Source organism: Poecilia reticulata, chromosome 7 (genome assembly GCF_904066995.2).
Source record: "Poecilia reticulata chromosome 7, P_reticulata-male-v2, whole genome shotgun sequence".
NCBI lineage: Eukaryota > Metazoa > Chordata > Actinopteri > Cyprinodontiformes > Poeciliidae > Poecilia > Poecilia reticulata.
The window spans coordinates 5,758,634-5,779,728 of NC_088836.1; the positions used below are offsets into that span (position 1 = coordinate 5,758,634).

The 21,095-nt window shown below is 39.7% G+C and overlaps 1 protein-coding gene across 1 annotated transcript; it reads left to right on the forward strand.

Annotated features, from left to right (window-relative positions):
- The first annotated feature begins 1,517 nt into the window (after window positions 1-1,517).
- On the forward strand, window positions 1,518-20,188 carry tm9sf4 (transmembrane 9 superfamily protein member 4). Its single transcript, XM_081608650.1, has 18 exons — window positions 1,518-1,589; window positions 4,217-4,330; window positions 5,012-5,111; window positions 7,449-7,605; window positions 7,845-7,989; window positions 9,011-9,134; window positions 9,287-9,408; window positions 10,142-10,253; window positions 13,583-13,653; window positions 13,792-13,924; window positions 14,211-14,292; window positions 14,389-14,464; window positions 14,932-15,015; window positions 15,511-15,686; window positions 15,766-15,829; window positions 15,953-16,072; window positions 16,162-16,251; window positions 17,692-20,188. Exons 1-18 carry the CDS (start codon window positions 1,572-1,574, stop codon window positions 17,839-17,841), a joined length of 1,938 nt encoding a protein of 645 aa, XP_081464776.1. The 5' UTR covers window positions 1,518-1,571; the 3' UTR covers window positions 17,842-20,188.
- Window positions 20,189-21,095: the final 907 nt, after the last annotated feature.

The following is a 21,095-nucleotide window of genomic DNA, read 5'->3' on the forward strand; positions in this document are numbered from 1 at the left end:
TCGGATGGTTACAAAGAGAGGAAAGGTCGCCCACACAGAAGGGGTCTCACTCCCAGAAGGAACAATAGCAGACATAGAGCACAGCTACAAGTACCTGGGAATACCACAAGCAAATGGCAACCTCGATGAGGTCACAAGGAAAAGAGCCACAGCCAAATACCTTCAACGAATAAGGCAAGTCCTGAGAAGCCAGCTCAATGGCAAGAACAAGATCCGTGCAATAAACAGCTATGCCTTACCAGTAATCAGATACCCTGCCGGAATAATTAGCTGGCCAATGGAAGAGATGAAGGCCACGGATGTTAAGACTAGGAAGCTACTAACCATGCATGGAGGGTTCCACCCCAAATCCAGCACCCTGAGACTGTACACGAGCCGTAAGGAAGGAGGCAGAGGACTAGTGAGTGTGAGAGCCACTGTCCAGGATGAAACATCCAAGATCCATAAATACATCAAGGACAAAGCCTCAACAGACGATGTGCTCAGCGAATGTCTCAGGCAATGGGGAACAGAAGACAAGGTGCTGGAAGTACCATCATGGGAGGACAAGCCCCTACATGGGATGTACCACCGACAAATAACTGAAGTGGCTGATGTCAGGAAAACCTACCAATGGCTGGAGAAAGCTGGACTCAAGGACAGCACAGAGGCTCTCATCCTGGCCGCCCAGGAACAGGCCCTAAACACCAGAGCAATAGAGGCTCAGATCTACCACACCAGACAAGACCCAAGGTGTAGGTTGTGCAAGGAGGCCCCTGAGACAGTCCAGCACATAATAGCAGGGTGCAAGATGCTGGCAGGGAAAGCGTACATGGAACGACATAACCAAGTGGCGGGCATAGTGTACAGGAACATCTGTGCAGAATATGGACTGGAAGCCCCAAGATCAAAGTGGGGAACACCCCCAAAAGTGGTGGAGAATGACCGAGCTAAGATCCTGTGGGACTTCCAGATCCAGACAGACAAGATGGTAATGGCGAACCAACCGGACATTGTGGTGGTGGATAAAGAACAGAGGAAAGCCGTTGTGGTGGATGTAGCAATACCAAGTGATTACAACATCAGGAAAAAGGAGCATGAGAAATTGGAGAAATACCAGGGCCTCAGGGAGGAACTGGAAAAGACCTGGAAGGTGAAGACCACAGTGGTGCCTGTGGTCATCGGGGCCCTCGGGGCAGTCACCCCCAAACTGGAGCAGTGGCTCAAACAGATCCCAGGAACAACATCAGACATCTCAGTCCAGAAATGTGCAGTTCTAGGCACAGCCAAGATACTGCGCAGAACCCTCAAGCTCCCAGGCCTCTGGTAGAGGACCCGAGCTCAGAGGATGAAACAGACCACCCGCGGAGGGTGAGAAGGGAATTTTTATATATATATATATATATATATATATATATATATATATATATATATATATATATATATATATATATATATATTCTTTTGGAAAGACTAAAAATCTTCTTAACAGTTTTTTAAGTTTGTTAGTTTTTTAGTCTTTCGGAAAGAATGAGCATTGCTCATTGAGCAGTGTTTAACTTCCGGAACGTCACTAATGACACGTATTCAAAATGGCGGCCGAGGCTATGGTAAGTGGCAAAATGAACTCTTTCCTCTAGCTATATATTGGCTACTCTCTATTCCTTAAATAAGTAAGACATTGCTGTGCAATTGCGGCAGAGGAAATTAACTGAAGCGATACATGGAATCTTAACGTAAAGATACTATTTACAGGAGCTTATTGTTTGAATGTTTGCAATGTTGCTAACTTAGTTAGCCTGCTAGCTAAAGCTAGCTTGGATGTCACTGAGCTCTGGCTATTGCAGTGATTCTCTTAAATTATGAAATTGTTCGGATACACGTCCAAGAGACCTCGGGCTCGTCAGTTATTGGGCTGTCATCCTTGCAGATATGAGATAAAGCAGAACTTTTCAAGCTAGCTTCAGCACGTACGTCTGGAAGCGTCAGGTAGAGTCTGGTACTGTCGCTGTGGTTATTGTGACTGAAAGGTGTTAGCATGGCAGAAGAGAATGAAATTCAACAAAATACCCACCAAAACCTGGAATAAAACTGTTTGTATTTAACTATTTTGTCATGTTGGCACTATGTAGCTCATACAACATGTTGTGCTGGTTCGTTACCCTCCCTGTCATAATTCACTGTTGTTGACATTTCAGTTAATTAAACTTTGTGACGTTAGGGTCACCTACATAAATTACATCAGCAATAAACCAACATTTATATTCTTGATATTGGCATAGTACAATGCGTATCGGGATTGTAATGTGTTGCCTTCTTATCCTGTTTGTGTTGAATGATCATGATTACTTTGTAGACTTTTAAGTTTAGGTAACAAATCCTTAATACATCACACTTGTAATTATACAGGTTTTGAATATCAGCAACTTTAAAGGATTCCTTGTTGTGGTATTCTACTTTTTCTACCAATGTTTTTTTTTCTTATTTGAAAATGTTTATTAGATTTACTTGAAACCAACATTTAGTTCAGCGTATTTTTTTCTTAATTGCATTATGTTGCAGTGTTTTAGATGGGTATCGATAAATAGATTGAGATTAACCCTGATTTTTGTAGTTCAAAAATGTCCCCTTCCATTATCTTTATTTAGAGCTAAATCACAACTAAGTTACATTTCAAACTCATAGTTAGTCATTTACTCTTCAAGTTTGATTCAAATTCATCCATGAAGAATTTAAATCTGTCCATTCTGGAGCCAGCTGCTCATTCTACGAAAAAAAAAAACCTAAAACAATCCATCACCCTTCTATTATTCCCTGTTGTCTTCTTTGTCGTTTTCACCATTCGTAACATCCGGCTGTTGTGCTTGTGCCTCAGATGATGTTAAAAAAGTGTTTCCATTGCAGTTTTGTGAATTGTATCCATTTTGATGCAGCTGAAAAACCACCTCATCCCAGCGCAAACCACTCCATGGTTAGCGGAAATGCAACTAGTGTGTAGTCCATCAACATGTGGAGATGAATGAAAATCACTCCTTATCAGTAAGGTAGTTTTACTGTAAAAGTTGAATCTCTCTGCATCTGCTTCTTTGGCTTTGAAACCGTTTAGTTGGAGAGGAACTTGAAGAGAACATGTTTTTCCTGTTTTGCTTGGTTCTGGATCCCTGAGGTGACATGAGCATCTTTATGCAATCTGAAGCAGAGGACAGGTCTTTCAGCTTGTTTTCTATTCAGCACCATTTACATTTGTGAAGTTACAAATCTGGCTGCTGTTTTATAGTTGATTCTTACCAGCCACTCAATTGTTTAGTGACTTATTACAAAATATGGCTGTGTTGCCTCATTCAGAAGGCCTTTATTTAAATCTTTATTGAACCGAACAGTCAGTAAATGGGTTGGGAAACATGAGAACCTTAAGCCAATCAGAATTGCCTGGTTTTACCATCTTCCTGTCTTGTTGTTTGTTCTTGTGTGCCGTCATTCTCCTCTTTCTGATGGAAAGAAGCAGCGAGGTTTTACCTCCCAGTCCATACTGTGAAATAAGAGAAGTGCAGCCTGAGCTGAGCATTTGTTTCATGCCTCCATGCCTGTAAGGAATGGGGTCGGTGTTGGTGGTGGCGTCAATAAACAGTATTTGAATAAACAAATTCTCCAGTTTGTAATTTCCTTTTGTAACTTAATCTTCTTCTCATGGATAATAGACTCCAAAGCTGCTTGCGGTATTTTCATTCTTTTGTAAATTTTACCCTCTGAATTCTTTTCCCTCCATTCGGGGCAACGGCTTATTTTGAGATTGTCCAGTAAACAGCCGTTTCATTTAATGTAAATACATACATAAACGTGTGTGTAACCTTTCAAATGAAATAACCATGTTGTTTAGTCATTGTTCACTTTGTATTAATTAACAGTGACCTGTGAGTGTACGAGTCACCAGAAAAGGCTGAGAAGTGATGCTCACGTCAGCTCAAACTTTAGCTCCTACGCTGTAAAACTCTTCTAAACTATTGTTTCCTATCTCTGCTGTCTTATTTCTTTAAAATTTAAATCAGAGTGAAGTGTGAAAAATTATAGGTCTGCAAGTGAAAGTGTATGCAGCACTCCTTTTCACAGATACAGTCTGTCCAGGGTCTGTTTGGTACCATGCTGAAGAAACGTTCCCTTCATGACCATCATGACTGCTATCTGTGAGCATTATGCAGGGTTTGTTGGGTTGTTGACTGGTTGCTGCTGTATGTTGCAGGAGACGTGGTGGGCCTTGCTGCTGCTGGTGGCGCTGCTCCCTGTGGGCCGGTCCTTCTATGTCCCCGGCGTCGCTCCTCAGGACTTCCATGAGGGCGCTCAAGTAGAAATTAAGGTAAAGCTGAAACTCTAGTAAATTATTTGCAATTTTTGTTTGACATTTCACAATGAGGATGTGGTTTGAAGTTGTGTAATGTTCTCCACGTTTTAATCTGATTGGTGAGCTTTTAGAAAGTTACACAATACACTAAAATTGATCTTCTGTCCCTTGTTTTATATTTATTTGTTAAGTCCCCAGTTACCAGTTTGTATGAGCCTTCTGTGTCCCTATTCATTTTTAAGAATTATAATTGGGTGGGGTTTTTTCAATTGGCCCATTTCAAATCAGAAAATATTTAAATATCTTGTAAACCAGAATTGTCAGAAGATATAAGATAACATCTTAGTGCTGAAAACTATCAGAAATTCAGATGAAACAAGCTGCCAGCTATTTAAACTGGCTATTTATTGCTGGGATTTTTCTCCCAATTCATCATAAATGGTTAATAATTAGAGACTTCTGCACTAAAAGCAGCAACTTCCTTTTATAAATTCAGCACTCATGACATCAGTTATATTTATTTAGGATGAAGAGGTGCGTGATGCTTTTCAATGTTTCCTGTTTGCTGTAGACCAGGTTGCTGGTGTGTGTGTGTGTGTGTGTGTGTGTGTGTGTGTGTGTGTGTGTGTGTGTGTGTGTGTGTGTGTGTGTGTGTTTGCATGAGCCAGTGTTGACTGAATGTGATTGTCTTTTCAGGCGGTGAAGCTGACCAGCTCCCGTACACAGCTTCCATATGAATACTATTCCCTGCCTTTCTGTAAGCCTGGCTCCGTCTTATACAAGGCGGAAAACTTGGGTAGGTGGGCTGCAGATTGTGGCATTGATTTTTATAAATTTGCTTGTTTTTCAGTGTCTACTGTGTTCATGTTTAAAAAAAAACACAACTAATGTTCTATGACTTAGATCAGTGTTTCTTTTTTTTGTGCCAGCTCCCCCCTGGCCTTTATCCAGGTCCCTCACCGCCCCCCACCAAAGAATTTGTAGGCTACTTTGCACTGACTGAATATTTTATCATTAATATTACTATCACTATTGTAGATGTCTTGATTTTTATTCTTGTTTCTGTATTTATCATCAAAAATAATTTCCCAGAGAACAAAAAAGTCATGGGAATAGAAATTATTTTCATAGGTGTCAATGAAAAATGCAATAAACATTCAACTTAAAATCGGTAGGCCTAACAGCGATATTCTTATTCTTTGCCATTTTCTAGTTGTAAATATTCCACAAAATAACCAGATAAAAGATGTACAACATGCCAGTTTAAACTTTGAACTATTTGCAAATCGACTGAGCTCTGCAACACTAAAACATGGATAGAACTGTAACTACATTAATCATAGCTCTTCTTCTCTTCAGTGTTTGCCAGTTTCTGGTGGTGCAGCTCTGTGCTGCCTTCAGGAGAATGGGACATCAGAGCATCATCCATAAAACTTCACCCACATGGCATTTATTGTTCAAACCAGAGCTTTCAGTGGAAAAACAAAAGTTCCAGGTCCTTTTAATACCATACAAATATGAGACATGGATTATATCTTTATTTAGACCTGTCTATTGATTTATAGATTAATAGTTTTACTTGACAGAAATTACAAAGAACAAATCTGGTTCTTAATCAAATCCTAATGAGTCAAATTGAAAGTGTCATGGAGTCATCAGCCTCATGACATTAACACTGACATGTAAAATAATATTGAAGAAATAAATATATCAAATCTAATTAAAAACATAAATAAGTGATCAGTTCTTTACTGTTATGGTCTGTAAGATATATTTATTCTCAGTACTAGATGTGGTCTCAACAAACCCATGGCACTTCAACGATATTATTTTACCTTTAATCTGGAAATACTGTCTGTTTATTATTGTCATACAGTCCTCTGTATTAAGTTTTGATCGAAAGGTCTTGCCATACCAGTTTATTCCTCTGTATTTACTTTAGTTTCTTAGTTTATTCTTGCATTTTGTTCTTCATTCATTTCCATTTAGTTTTCTTTTAATAGTATTATCCTCTCTTGGTTTATTGTTATGTCCACTTTAGTTTCTTTCCTGTTGCTAGATTTATTTTATCGTTTATTGACCATCAGTAATCTTCACTCATCACCTGATGCGCTGCCTAATCGTCATGTGTTTCACATCGTGTTGATTTTTCACTGTTCAGCGTCGGATTCTCGGTTTTTATGCCATAATTCACATCTAGTTCGTCGCTCCGTTTTATGTCCCGCTTCACCTGTTTTAGAGTTTTGCCCAATGTGCGCTGCCAAAACATATTTACAAAAGTACCAGACAAAGTGAATCACAGCAACATCATCAGCCGGTGTAACCAGCTGATGGTAGCTGGTAGCTTTACCTGATGCGGTAAAGCTACCAGTAGCAGGAGCAGAGCTGCGCCAAAAAGCTAACAGAAGCTAACAAACACTGAATAGAAGGAGAGCTGCCATCGATACTGTTGCAGTCAGGCATGATTTAATGTTACACAATACAGTTTTACTAAGTTGCTCACAGTCTAAACTGGTATTGTTGTGCATTTAAGGTGTAAAGTTTACCTTAGACCAAACGCCCCCCAAAGGCATCCCAGTGCCCCCCTTTTGTAAAAATCTCCACCAGCGCCCCCTGCCGTCCTCTGAACACCCCCTGGGGGGCGGTACCACCTACGTTGAGAACCGCCAACTTAGATGAATTTATGTGTATGGTTGAGCACAGCTTGTTTGACAGTACATGGGGCCCGTTTGCTGTAGAGAGTTTAAACTTGATTGACATTATTTACAAAACATATTTACACTCTCAAAATGGGTTTTGCACACCGGTACATTGCTAGCTGTCAGTTTTTTTATTTACCTATTTTCCATAATGTCTCACAATGCTCAAGGGAATTTTGTGTTAAATATTGTTTTAACAGTTTTTTTTCTTTTAACTTGTGTTAAAACAGATACTATATTAGAAACTGGAGTGTTAATTTGAGTATGTTCAACACAGCAAAAAATTATTGTGCTATTTGTTTTATTTTTGTCCATTTTGCTGCTGTCTTTATGTTTTGATCACTTATTTTTGATATCAGATATTTAAATATCTAACTTTAGTAATTCTTGTGCCTTTGTTTCTAATATCTTTTATCCTGGTGTTATTTGCGCAGGGGAGGTTTTACGTGGAGATCGTATTGTGAATACGCTCTACAATGTAAAGATGAACGAGGATAAGAAATGTGAGCTGATGTGCAGCAAGAAGAAGCTCAACGTGGAGGAGAGTAAGCTGGTGGCTGAACGAATCCAGGAGGAGTACTACGTCCACCTGTGAGTTCATCCCATTTACCCTCTAATGCCCGTTTATCAAGCAGAAAACCAACAAGCTAGTTCCAAATAATTGCTCTTAATATAATCCAACATGGCTTAGGAACCAGTTTTTAATTTCCCACATGAAATTTGTGTTTATTTTAGTTTTTACTTTCTTGCATTTATAATCTAACTGTGGGAATTAAAGGCTTGGAAATTGAAAACCAAGTGAAAAGCGGTGTTTATGTGTGTTATTTCAGGATTGCAGACAACCTTCCAGTTGCCACAAGGTTGGAGTTTTACCCCAACAGAGAAACGGGAGGAGATGAGGAGCAGAAGAAGGTTGCAGATAAAGATGTTCAGTTTGAACATGGCTACAGACTTGGCTTCGTCGACAACAACAAGGTAGATTTCACACCCGCCTCTTTGAAGCAGCTTTTGCCTCATCACTCACTAACTCACCCAACCCGAGGAATGCACATATTTATCATTAGCCATACAAGTGAATGTGAATATAGTAGGATATCGTTAAAAATAATTTTATTTCTGTTTTCTTATAAAGGCTTTACATGAACTTTTGAATGTCACATAAGACAATTTAAATAGTTTAAAAACAGTGAGTTAAAGATTCTATATAGATTTTATGAGCTGATAAAGCCCATCAGTAAATGTTAGGGGTGCACCGATTTATCGACCAGCCAATTTATCGGTGCTGATTTCCTTAATTTGGGGAGATCTGTGATCAGCCGATTTTTACATATGAAGCCGATCTTATCCACTGATCTTATCTAATTTGGCAAAGGTCTAAGAATCAGCCTCTATCCTCTTCTGCTCTCAGACAAGAAAGGTTTGACTGACAGACCGGCCCACCAAGTTATGTCTGCATGTTTATGATTAACAATCGTGACCTCACTGCTGCCAACTCAACAACTTTCTTGACATATTGAGCAACATTTCAGACAAAAAAAATTGATATTGGCCAAAATTGGATTTGGCAGGTTAAGCTTTTTAAAAGATCGGTAATTGGTGATTGGCCAGAAAACTGCAGTTGGTGCACCCATAGCAAATGTATAATGTGAACTTTGTGTGAAATTTTAAAATGTCTCAAAACAGAAAACAAAACACAAACATGTTTCCATCTACTTGTTTGGAGCGAATCAAGCAGGCTGTGCAAATGTTGATAGCAAGGCTCTAACAAACAGGAAGTAGATGTCATAAACTGGCATGGAGCACATATCTTAGAATCATGGAGAGTCTTCACCTCACACTCTAGGTTTGGACAGAGAAATATTTCAGAAAAGGTGAAAACCACTCCAAGCTCGCGTTTATCAGTTCAATCAACTGGATTTCCAGTTCTCAGCAATATGAAACAGGCGCTTGTTAAAACACTAATTAAATCCTGTGGTTTTTTTTGTTCTTGTTTCAGTTTTTTCTGCACAACCACCTGTCCTTCATCCTGTACTTTCACAGGGAGAAAGTAGAAGAGGGAGAGACTCACAACTACAGAGTGGTGCGTTTTGAGGTTGAACCTCAAAGTGTCAGAGTGGAAGGTTGGTATCAACACAAGCTTTCCAAAAGCTTTGGCTTTGGTGATTGTGTCAAACTCGAGGTTAACGCTAACTATTTTGGTCAAATGAAGCAAATGTGTCGGTTAGAAAGTCACCTGTTGCTTTGAATTTATTTTTCTTTTTTTGATATGTAGATCTGAAGGCTGTTGAAACAGAAAAAACCTGCACTCTGCCTGAAGCCAGTGGTTCTGTCCTCCAGGAGATTGACCCAACCAAAGACAACGACATTCTTTTCACATATTCTGTCACATGGAAGGTCAGCGAAATGAAACCCTTTCTAATCAAAATTCAGACATGGTGGTAAAACATCTAAAGCCCTCGATATAAATAGATCAGCTGGTCTGACGCAAAGAATAAACAAAACACTTCTGATGTTTTTAAACTGAATTTAGAAAATATGTTGGTTAAAAAACAGTCATCATAAGGATTTAACTGAATAAGATAAAGGTGGTGTACTTAAATATTGCAGTTGGCATAAAATTAAATTGACCATCCATGTTTTTTCAAATGGCAAAACTCAGCTCCCCTAAATTTCTTAGCTATTTTTTTTAATCAACAGATTGGGGGGGTTTTTGCTGCTGATTCTGATGGATGTGGTGATGAACTAGGTTTATCTCGCTTAAAAGACAAACCTGTGTATCTTTTAACAGTAATCGGAGATCTCTTCTCAGACACTTAGGCCATCTTTAAGTCCCTACTGTGAATCTTTAAAATGCGTTTAAGAGCATTTACCATCCTGGTGCCATAAGATTTCAGTGTGTTTTCCTGATTTCAAAGCTCGAGTTCACTGTTTGGCCTGCCGTTGTTGACTACGTTTTGATACCAAACCAGGTATCAAAACCTCGTTTGATACCTGGTTTTAAACCAGGTATCTATCTATCCAATCTATCTATTTTTTTTAGATAGATTAGGTTTATCTAAAAAATTTGATAAACCTAATCTAATTTTTCTCAGTTCGACTCCCTGAACTTCTTGTCTCATTTGCACAGGAGAGTGAGGTGAAGTGGGCGTCTCGCTGGGACACCTACCTGACCATGAGCGACGTCCAGATTCACTGGTTCTCCATCGTCAACTCTGTGGTGGTCGTCTTCTTCCTCTCTGGTACGGCTGTAAGGCTTCATGATCTTTGTTCACTACTAAAACAAACCTCTGAGGTCAGAAATGGGACAACAGATTAGAGTAAATGACTAGCAGATGAACTCTTTATAAAGTGATTTATGCCCAGATTTTTGTCTGTAAAAATGTTTTAAATGATCTATCATTGTATTTCCTCTTCACAAAAAATACTATACTGTTGATACATGAAATTCTAGTAAAATCTACTGATGCTTGTGGGTGTAACTTGACTTTTCAGAATGTTCAACTAGCATGAAGAGGCTTTAATTATGGGAGTTGACAGAGTGGAGAAGTTACAACCATGAAGTGACAAGAAGTTGTTTTTTTTCTATAAAACTTATATAATTTTTTGCTTTTATCTGTGAATTAGCACTCGTACTTTGATGTTTTTGAACATCAGTTAATGAGATGAAAGTGTCAATTTTTTCAAATCTGGGGATTTTCTCCTTTTCACATATTATGACACCATATAAGTAGCTGTGTTTCCATTACAAATCAACATTCCACCAATGTCAAAAAAATACAATTTCGCAATTGTTGTGTTTCCATTAAAAAACAAACTCAATTAAAATCACACATGAATAAGTTTTTTTGTGCGATAAGTCATTAAAAACACGCTGCACCATCGTTCTTCTACTACTTCCTGTAAAGGAAGGAGTAGAACTTCCTCTACAGGAAGTTTGTGTTTCAAAGTCTTCGTGTCTTTGAAACTCGAAGACTTGTTTCAAAGTCTTAGTGTTTTGCACCAGTGGTAACATCTGGTTGTTGATGCAAAAAAATATTGCCATTACAGTTTTGTGAAAAAATGCAATTTTAATATGGCCACAAATGAGAATCAGCTTTTATTGTCATCATACAGCAAAGAAAACGGACAACAAAGGACATGGGCAGGCAGGTGCCTGAGGCTGCAGCCCTGGGAGGCACTGTCCTTTCAAAAGATGAGAATAATAACATCATATCTCACACTGTCAGATTTGACTCTGTTTCCCTACAGCAGGGGTCCCCAAACTTTTTCCTGTGAGGGCCACATAACTTTCCCTTCTCTGCTGGGGGGCCGGAGTCAGTTTGTAACAGAAAAATTGTGACAATTGCAGGAGTGCCTAAATGTAAAAATGTATTGTTTTCCAGAAAGCACAATCAAATAACCCTCTCTGGGTTCTTCACAGAACAAAAGTCAGGAAATAAATAATAACCAAATAACCCTCTCTGGGTTCTTCACAGAACAAAAGTCAGGAAATAAATAATAACCAAATAACCCTCTCTGGGTTCTTCACAGAAAAAATCCAGTAAGGATTACAGTCCGTATTTTCCCAACTATGACTATAAGCCACAACCCCAATTTTTTATTTTTTTTTTTAGATCAGTAAACATACACATATAAGCCGCAGATTTCTCTGCCGCTCCAGGTTTTCCACAACGACGCAGCAGAGGGGGGCGGAGACCCAAAATCTGAGTCATAACAGGTCAATTGAATATCACATTTAGTACGGTTGAAAAAGAAAAAGTTGCCAAGATTAACAGAACTGATTACGGTAATTTCCAAACGGTAACAGTAAAAGTGCTGATCCTTCGTGTCTGCTACTAGCATGTGCTAAATCAGTGGTCCCCAACCTTTTTATTACCGCGGATCGGTCAAGACTTGGAAATTTTCTTGTGGCCTGGGGGCGAGAGGGGGAGGGGCGGATGAAACGTCAGATAAGGCTTCTGCATGTTGGTGTTCCCACTAAATACTGAATATGCCCTGTTTGGGTTGTCTTAGTCCTTTTATCGCAGCCTGTGGGGTTTTCCTGACTGGGAACGAGAATACAACCTGCTGAATGTGACAGGTAGCCAATCAAAAAGCGCGGTGACGTCAGAACAGAGGGGAATCCCAAACAGCTGACATATCACGCAACTGAGAGTCCGGTGGATATCGGAGATGATATGTGGAAATGTTTATTATTAAATCTAAAGGTCATTATTATGTTTATTCAGTTAAAAATGTTAACTATGAAAAAAACATATTCACCTCCAAATCATAGTGCAGCAAATAGAGCAGCTGCTCCCGTCGTCTTTTATCCACCGCCTTTTCTTTTTGTTACATCTTTTATCTCTTAAAATGACTCCACAAACTATCACTATTGCTTCTACATCGTCATCTGGGTTTGGTTATTCTAAATTCCCGCTATGTTGGGAGTTTTACTGGATTATCATCTGGAATCGGGATGTTCGTGACTGGAATCGGTTCGTGTTGCTCCTGCCTTGGACACACAAACCGATCCAACCTGTTGTTCTTTTATCAGCTCTGTGGTCACAGAGGTTTGGAGAATCGGCCGACAATTCTTAAATCTTTCCGTCTAAACCAGACTTAAGACTCACAAGCTCTACTCATCTCCTCTTGACCACTGCCCAAACGCGCTGACTCTGGTCGCTATGGTAACGTTTACATATCCTTTCAAAATAACAGAAGCGCCACAAAAACGAACATTTTACTTTTGTGAAAATTTTAACTCACGTTAATGACTAACGGGAGCCCTGTGCTTGTTTCTCTGCAACGAGACGGTCCAATCTGGGAGTGATGAGTGACAATAACACCGAAGGTGTTGCTTTTATCCACTGCCTGCTTGGTTTCTACGTGCAAAGTAGCTTGAAGCTTCATTGCCTCATTAGCAGCCGGTCGCCGCATGTTACGCAGAGCGGATTGTAATGTGGGACTCACCTACCGGTCCGGGATAAATTCATTCTCCTGTCTCTTTTCTGGACCTTTTCCCCTTCGCAAAGAAACTTTCCAAAGACATCTGATCTGTTTCTTACTCATTTTGCTGCTTGTGGACTCAATGTTGGCGCGCAAGTAACCAAACTTCCAATGATTCACTTCCTGCTAAAGAGCCCCCTGGTGGTTGAAGAAAAATCCTGGAAAAAGCCGTATTTTTCAGGCTTATAGTCTGGAAAATCCGGTAAATGAAAAAAATTCTGAATGCTCTCTGGTATTGTTCAGGGGGCCGGACCAAATGTGGAGGCGGGCCGGATCCAGCCTGTGGGCCGTAGTTTGGGGTCCCCTGCCCTACAGGATGCAGTATTAGGTTGAAAAAGAAAAAGAAAAAACACATCATCCTAGTGTCCTTTATTATTGAACAATTCAAGTTTTTTTGTTTTTTTTTTTACTTGGTGTGTTTCGATTAAGCAAATTTATTTTCAAAATGTCAAATAGTGCAATTGTGCAATTATATGGTTAATGGAAACGCAGCTACTGTTGTCTCATTCCAAATGCCACAGCAAGAGTTTGTCTTTCTGGTTGCATGAACCCTTTTTCCTTCTCTGCCTTTGTTTTCCAGGGATTTTGAGTATGATCATCATTAGAACCTTGCGGAAGGACATTGCCAACTACAACAGAGAGGACGACATTGTAAGAAAATACAAAATACAGAGTGTTTGCTCTAACAAATTGTTTTCATCTTTGAGATTTTGTTGCCTGTTAAAATCTGGTTTTTATTCACAGGCTCACTTCTGTTTTTTCTAAGTAGTGTTTCTCATTTCTAACCAGGAAGACACGATGGAGGAGTCGGGGTGGAAGAACGTCCATGGCGATGTCTTCAGACCGCCGCAGTATCCCATGATCCTCAGCTCCCTGCTGGGCTCAGGGATCCAGCTTTTCTGCATGATCCTCATTGTCATCTGTGAGTTTGGCTTCCGTCCTCTTTGCTCTACAAAACTTTGCCATTTACAAAATTCTGATTCCTTATATGATTTTTTTTTTAAAATTCACGTGACCAACATGCTTGCTTATGAAGTCTAATATGTTCGTATGAATAAACATATAATAAAACACAAACTACTGCAGCTGTTTTAGAGGTCATTGTTTAGCCTGCCTGTTCTCACTAAGCTTATCATGTTGTTTTAGCTCAGATCCACATGGTTGAATCTTTCCTCAGATAATAACGCTCGTCTGTTTTTGCGTTGCAGTTGTTGCCATGTTGGGCATGTTGTCTCCATCGAGCAGAGGAGCCTTGATGACTACTTCATGTTTCCTCTTCATGTTTATGGGGTAAAAGCTTTAATAGCTGCTTCAAATCCTCACAGAAACAGAATAAGGTGATGTTTCAATGAGAATACCTCTAACCTGTGGTTGTTTTTCCTTCAGTGTGTTTGGGGGTTATTTTGCTGGCAGACTGTACCGCACACTAAAGGGCCATCGGTGGAGGAAAGGAGCATTTTGTGTAAGTCAATCTTTAGCATTTTTTTTAAAAATATGTTCTCATGACAGCAGAATTGTATTAATTTCATTCAGTCTTACTGGTTGAAGTGTAGTTCACTAGAAACTGATCACATGGGACAATAAAGCTGCAGAATAAGTTCTCGTCTCTGGTCAAAGTCGGGCACAGAGCAGCGCAGCCTAAAACATTCCAACACAAACATCCAGAGAACAACAGTGATGCTCTACTTACTGACTGTAATGTGTCTCAACAACATGTAGAGCAGAACTCTGGAGCCTCGGTTCAAACTAAGCAATTTGTAAGGTTTCAACTGTGTTTAATGCAAGGTTTGTATTGTTATTATTTAGATAAAACTGTAATATTAAATTCGTTCGGTGATCTCCAAGCATGAAACCAACTTTATGTTTTGCTGGTCAAGTTTCTGGGAGCAACTGGAGCTGAAGTCTGTTTTTCATCTGTTTGTCTTCCAGACGGCCACTTTGTATCCCGGAGCGGTGTTTGGAATCTGCTTCGTTCTGAACTGTTTCATTTGGGGGGAACACTCCTCGGGAGCAGTGAGTTCAGTCCTTTTAAACCCAACCAGAAAGGTTTTCTACTGGCAGAAAATGCTACTAAACCTCTGAAGGTTTTCTGGATCAAAATGTATAATCGGTGTAAAATATTTCAGGTCATATTTGTTGTTATCTAAGGTGGTCACAATGAGAAAAATGCTTTCTGGTGATGTCACGATGACATACTGTGATTTAAATTGGTCAGTCTAAATATTTTAGATCAGCATGTTGATAAAATCAACATGTGATGATTTTCTGACTGTCAGAAAGAGCAGGGGTTTTTAAAGAGACAGAGGCCTAATTTCAAGGCATTAAATTACAAAGTCAAATTTCTTTAAGTCACATTCAACATATAGAGCATTTATATAACAATTGAAGGTAACATTGTTACTTGATTGTGCCACAAAACAAGACAGGATGAAGGCTAAACATTAGCTTTTCATGGTCGATTTCTCTCATCTGACGTTACTCGGCCTCCTGTCCTGTTCTGGATTCCAGGTTCCCTTCACCACCATGCTGGCCCTGCTGTGCATGTGGTTCGGCATCTCCATGCCTCTGGTCTACCTGGGTTACTACTTTGGTTTCCGTAAGCAGCCTTATGACAACCCGGTGCGCACCAACCAGATTCCCCGCCAGGTCCCGGAGCAGCGCTGGTACATGAACAAGTTTGTGGGGTGAGTGTGCTCCAGATCCTCCTCCATTCCATTTATAGTTCATCAACTAAAAGTTTTCTTTTCTTTCTCTGCCTCCCAGAATCCTCATGGCTGGGATCTTACCGTTTGGCGCCATGTTCATAGAACTCTTCTTCATCTTCAGTGTAAGTCTAAGCTCATCTTTTCAGTTCTAAGGAAATTCTTCCCTATTATTAGGAAATGAAAATGAAGGTTAGATCCCAGGTTCTGTAACATCCTTGTCAATGTGTTTGTGTCGCCACCTACAGGCCATCTGGGAGAATCAGTTTTACTACCTCTTTGGCTTTCTGTTCCTGGTTTTCATCATCCTGGTGGTGTCCTGCTCTCAGATCAGCATTGTGATGGTCTATTTCCAGCTGTGTGCAGAGGTAAGGCCGCCAAGACGCAGGAGTGTCGCTATGGTTATATGGCGTTTCATGCCACATGGAGAATGATGATCTGTGTTCCTCACCGTCAGGACTACCGGTGGTGGTGGAGAACGTTCCTGGTGTCAGGAGGCTCTGCTTTCTACGTGCTGATTTACGCCGTCTTCTACTTTGTCAATAAGGTAAAAACCAGGAGAACTCGACTCTGATCAGAGCTGTCCTTAATCATTCTGCATCACCATAAACTGCTGTCTGATTAAAAGTCTCTAAAAGTTTAACATGGATGTAAAACTTAATTCTCAATTCAAAAATACTTTACTGATTGCTGAGGGAAATGAAATGTTGTTGCTCATATTTTACCCCAGTTTGTTCAAAGTAATTGTAGTGGATACTGGTGGTAGGACATGCAACTTTTCTGACTAGAGGTTAGGGAAGAATTTGACACTATTGCTGAAAAGTGCAAAAATAAGTCTTTTCTTACTGTACCATTAAAATCAGAGTTTTTCGGGCACTAAAATATTCATAAGTGCGGTCAGGCTGTCCAACTGGACTAATGTATCATGGATATGCAGAGCTTTAGTCCCTCATGCTTGAAGCATAACATCCAACACAATATTTTATTGCATCTAGAATATTGTGCAAACTGATGTTACAATGACTTGATTTATTGCGTCGCTCTTATTAGAATTAATACTAATCTTTTCTTTAAAGAGAGAGTTTTTGAAGTTGGGTTCTGTAAAGTTATCAGTAAACTTTTTCTTTCTGTGCATCCTTGAAGTTTTAAGTCTTAAATTCATGTATCTAAAATTGAGGCATTAAAATGTTTTAAATTCCTTTAAATAAAGAAGTCTGCCTTAAATATATTAATCACAGGTGGCAGGACTATTTATTCTGTAGTTTATTTTTCTCGTGAGACTTTTCTACCAGGCAAAAGTTTTAGTCAGTTTTAGTCGCATAAAGACATCTTTATTACATTCTGTGAGTCAAGGCGCTTGAGGCTACCGCTAATTAGCTGCTAATATACCCGTACCAGCTAGCATTTTGTGTCCATCATTGGTAAGTGTAAATTATCACCAGTTGACTGGATAACATTCATGTTCACCACCGACTCACTTCTTTTGCCAACCCATACGATGCTATGTGCATCCTGGGCTAAAAAAGAAAAATTCACTCTACCATGTAAAATATGCAATTTTCCTTTGTACGTTTCTATTATAATGAAAGTCTTGAATTTCAATCATAGTGGTCTTAAAATGTCTTAAGTTTGAGTTGGTGAAACCTGTTGCAGGACGACGTTCTATGGCAGGGGGTTTGTATCAGGGAAGAAGGTGGGAAACGATCAGTCAAACTGTCCTCCATTTTAGAAATGTCAAACTTAGTCAAACTGAAAATATTTATATTTACAACAAACAGACCACTGGTAAGTCGCTGTTGCTGTTTTCTCAGCCAAAACACCTTAGCTGCTAATTGTTTGGGAAACGGTACAAAATGTGTTGCTAGCAGCTCAAATGGTGGTTATCAGGCTTCCTCCTCTCCAAACGGCCTCTAACATGACCTCTGTCTGTTTCAGCTGTTTTAATATAAAAACTCAAAATCTCTTTCTGTGTGTGATTTGTCTCTAGCTGGACATTGTGGAGTTCATCCCCTCCCTGTTGTACTTTGGTTACACCACCCTCATGGTGTTGTCCTTCTGGCTGCTAACGGGCACAATCGGTTTCTATGCAGCCTACATGTTCATCAGAAAAATCTACGCCGCGGTCAAGATCGACTGATTCCTCGGAGCCACTGCTGTTCTCCTAGTTCTTAGTTTATTTTTCTGAATTTTTTTTTATATGTTTGTTTTTTTATTATTGTTATTATTATTCTTTTTGTCCAACAAGCACTGACTTGTGTGCAGAAGGAACAGGGGTTTATTGATATGATGCAACAACCCCATCTGCTGGCCACATGGTGGAATAACAGCCAAACAGCAGAGCATAGCTTGCTGTTTTCCCCCGACCCGCCCTCCTCTCCTCCGTGTTGGGACAGAGACCTGGACGGTGTCTTCCTCTACTGGGAATGTTGGTGTCTCCTGTCGCCTCACCCAGCACACACACACACACACACACACACACAGCGGGCCAAAGCTTGTCAGATAAATTTCTGCACTTTTTTTTTTTTTCTCCAATGTTTCCAACTTAAAGTTTTCTCTTTTTTTTTTTGTTGTTGTTTTTTTTTCTTTTCTTTTAATTGTCTCCTTGGACGCCATTTTCTTGTGTTTTCTTCACACTAATCGCGTCTGACTCTTCACTGATTCTGCTGTCAGAGGGAGACTTTAGGTTTCGGTTCAGAGACTTTCTGAATCAGGGTTTTGGTGTTTGACTTGATGGGGAATTATGCTGGGCTCTTTTATATTGTAATACAAGAGAAGGATCAATTAAATGTTCCATGACTTTTTTTTTTAATGGGTTTGCCGTGTCCCCAATGGAACCACGTTACCCACGATCCATCTCGGCGTACCGGTTCGTCATTTCTAAACGTTTCAGAACCGCTTCTGATTGGACGTAAATATTTGGAGCGAGCGGCGGTGGCTACGGCGACACAGGTGGAGCGGCCACGGGACGAACGGCACGAAGGAGGAGACCGTTTGTGTCCGAAAGCAGAACGTACTGAAGTATCTTCAACAGTGTAGCCTTAGCAGTCCCAGAGCCTGCATAACTATGCAGTAATGGAAAGAGTGTTCAAAGCTAATGTCAAAGGACCGTATTTGTTTAAAAGGAGAAAAAAACAATCACAGTAACCCGTAAAAGTTTACATCTAAAGTTTGACTTTTGCTCAAAGACCAGATCTGCATCATTAGCTGTAGCTGTAAATGTTATTAGTCATTTTCACACATCAGTGCTGAACGTTTTCAGGAGATCTTTGGTTCTGGAATCTTGTCTGATAAAGCATTTATAAACCCAACTCCCTCCACAATCCTTCCTGATGGAACATTTCAGCTGTCCAATGTTCTTAAAACACGCAGTCAGCTGGTGTTACAGGTTTGCACATCTTACACATCAACTTACTTTCTTCCCTGATACTTTAACTTAAAAACTAACTTTAGGATACATTTCAGAAAATGGTGTCATTAAGGGCTCCCCAAAGATGATCCATCGTAGCAAAAACATTGAGATGTGTACATTTTTCCTCTGTGGCTACAGGAGAAGGTTGAGTGATTCATTTAGAGTTTAAAATCTCTTCCTTCACATCTGACATGTTATTGGTGTGAATAATACAGATTAATCTATAATTAGCACTAAAGCTATGAATTTCTTTGCACCTGTGGTGAATCCCTGCTCATATAACGGCTGCAGCAGCTTCTTTGAATAACTGGATATGTTTTCAGATTTCCTGAAATCCCACAAAATCTTTTTTTTCTGGGCTCATCGGCACAGAATCCAGCTAACGGACTGAATGTTGCATAAGAGGAAAACTTTTCCAAGAACCTAAACAAATGAAATAAAAGTAATTTTTATTTTTTTATTTTGTGATTTGAATTAAATGACATATTTCTGGGGGACTTTTTTTTTTTTCTTCCACTCCCTTTAAGGTGTACTGGCACTTAAATCTTCACTCATTTAAACCAAGAAAGTGGAAATAAATAATTTCTTGGCCCTCATTATAATCCCAAACTGCTCCTAGGGGAGAGGCGAGATGAGCTGAGATCAGTCGAAGTCTGGCTTGGTGAATTCTTGCACGTTTATTTCCATTTGCTTATGGGAACCTGATTAAACTTTCCGAATCCTCTTTACGTCTGCCTGATTTTAAGGTGGAGCCGCTCCTCTCCTGCTGCTGAGGCGCACACGCCAGGAGAGATTTTAGTTTTTTTGAAAACAGACTCAAGAGGCCTGGGTTCTGTGTGAACATATGCACGGATCAGGGTTTCCAGTGTAAATAAGAGCTTTGTATTTGTTACGTTTGGCTGTTTGTGGCACTCTGTAATGATTCCTGTCATTGTTTTAGCCGAAAGCATGATGCTCTTGATGGCTTTTAGAGCAATGTTTTTTTTTGTTGTTTTTTTTTTACTTTCTGTTTGTTTCTTTTACAGATTGTCTATATACAAAATGTACAATGATAATAAAGTGATGACAAGTTGAATATGAAAACTGGCTCTTTTATTTTTCTAACAAACCTCTGAGGCCTTCAGAGTTACCGGATTTCTCCTGAAATTAATCTTTGGTAATATGTTGCCCTAGATTTTAATAAGGGCAATCAGAAGGAAGGGGGTTGAATAGAAATGTGCACCATGTTTTTTAAGAAAAAAAAAAAGAAAGCCATTGTATAATGTTTCTTCCACTTCACAATTATGCTACACTTTACATTGGCCTGTCACATGAAAACATTACAATTTGTGGTTGGAATCCACCAAAATGTGGACAAGTTCAGGAGTGGAAATGCTTTTTCTGACGTGAACCCATGTGAACGTGACGTGAACATGAACCCCTCATTTAAAATTTAAACAATCTGGCTGTGCATCTGGGTCGGGTGGTTCTCTAGCCATCCATCTTGGTTTACATTGATAAATCGCCACACTGCTCCTTTCCATGTGAAAGTGTTCATTTGTGTGTTCAGTGTCTAGCAGCCCGCCTTGCCTCGTGTCGTTTCCCTCCAGATTCTGCTGAAGAACATGCTACAAAACCAAAGCAGCTGCTATTCCTGGGTTATGGCACAGATCCCATCCTGTAAGTGTATGTATGGGAGTTTGCTCAGCTGATGTAAGTATAGGTTTGATATAATTAGGCCAGTCTTGACAACTCAAGCCAGGCACTCGCACATATTCGTCCAGCTCTTTGAGATGTAATCCAGACTCTGGACCGGAATGGGAATGGTTTTATTATTCTTTAGGTTTTCACAGTAACAACAATCTAGATTTTTCCACATAATTTTTGGCTACTTTGCATGAAGCTGTTGTCCCCGTTTTATTCTGACCTGTCACAAAGAGCCACAGGCAAAGTCCAGATCATGTTTCTCTTCAACATTTGAAATAGAATCATATTTTCAAAAT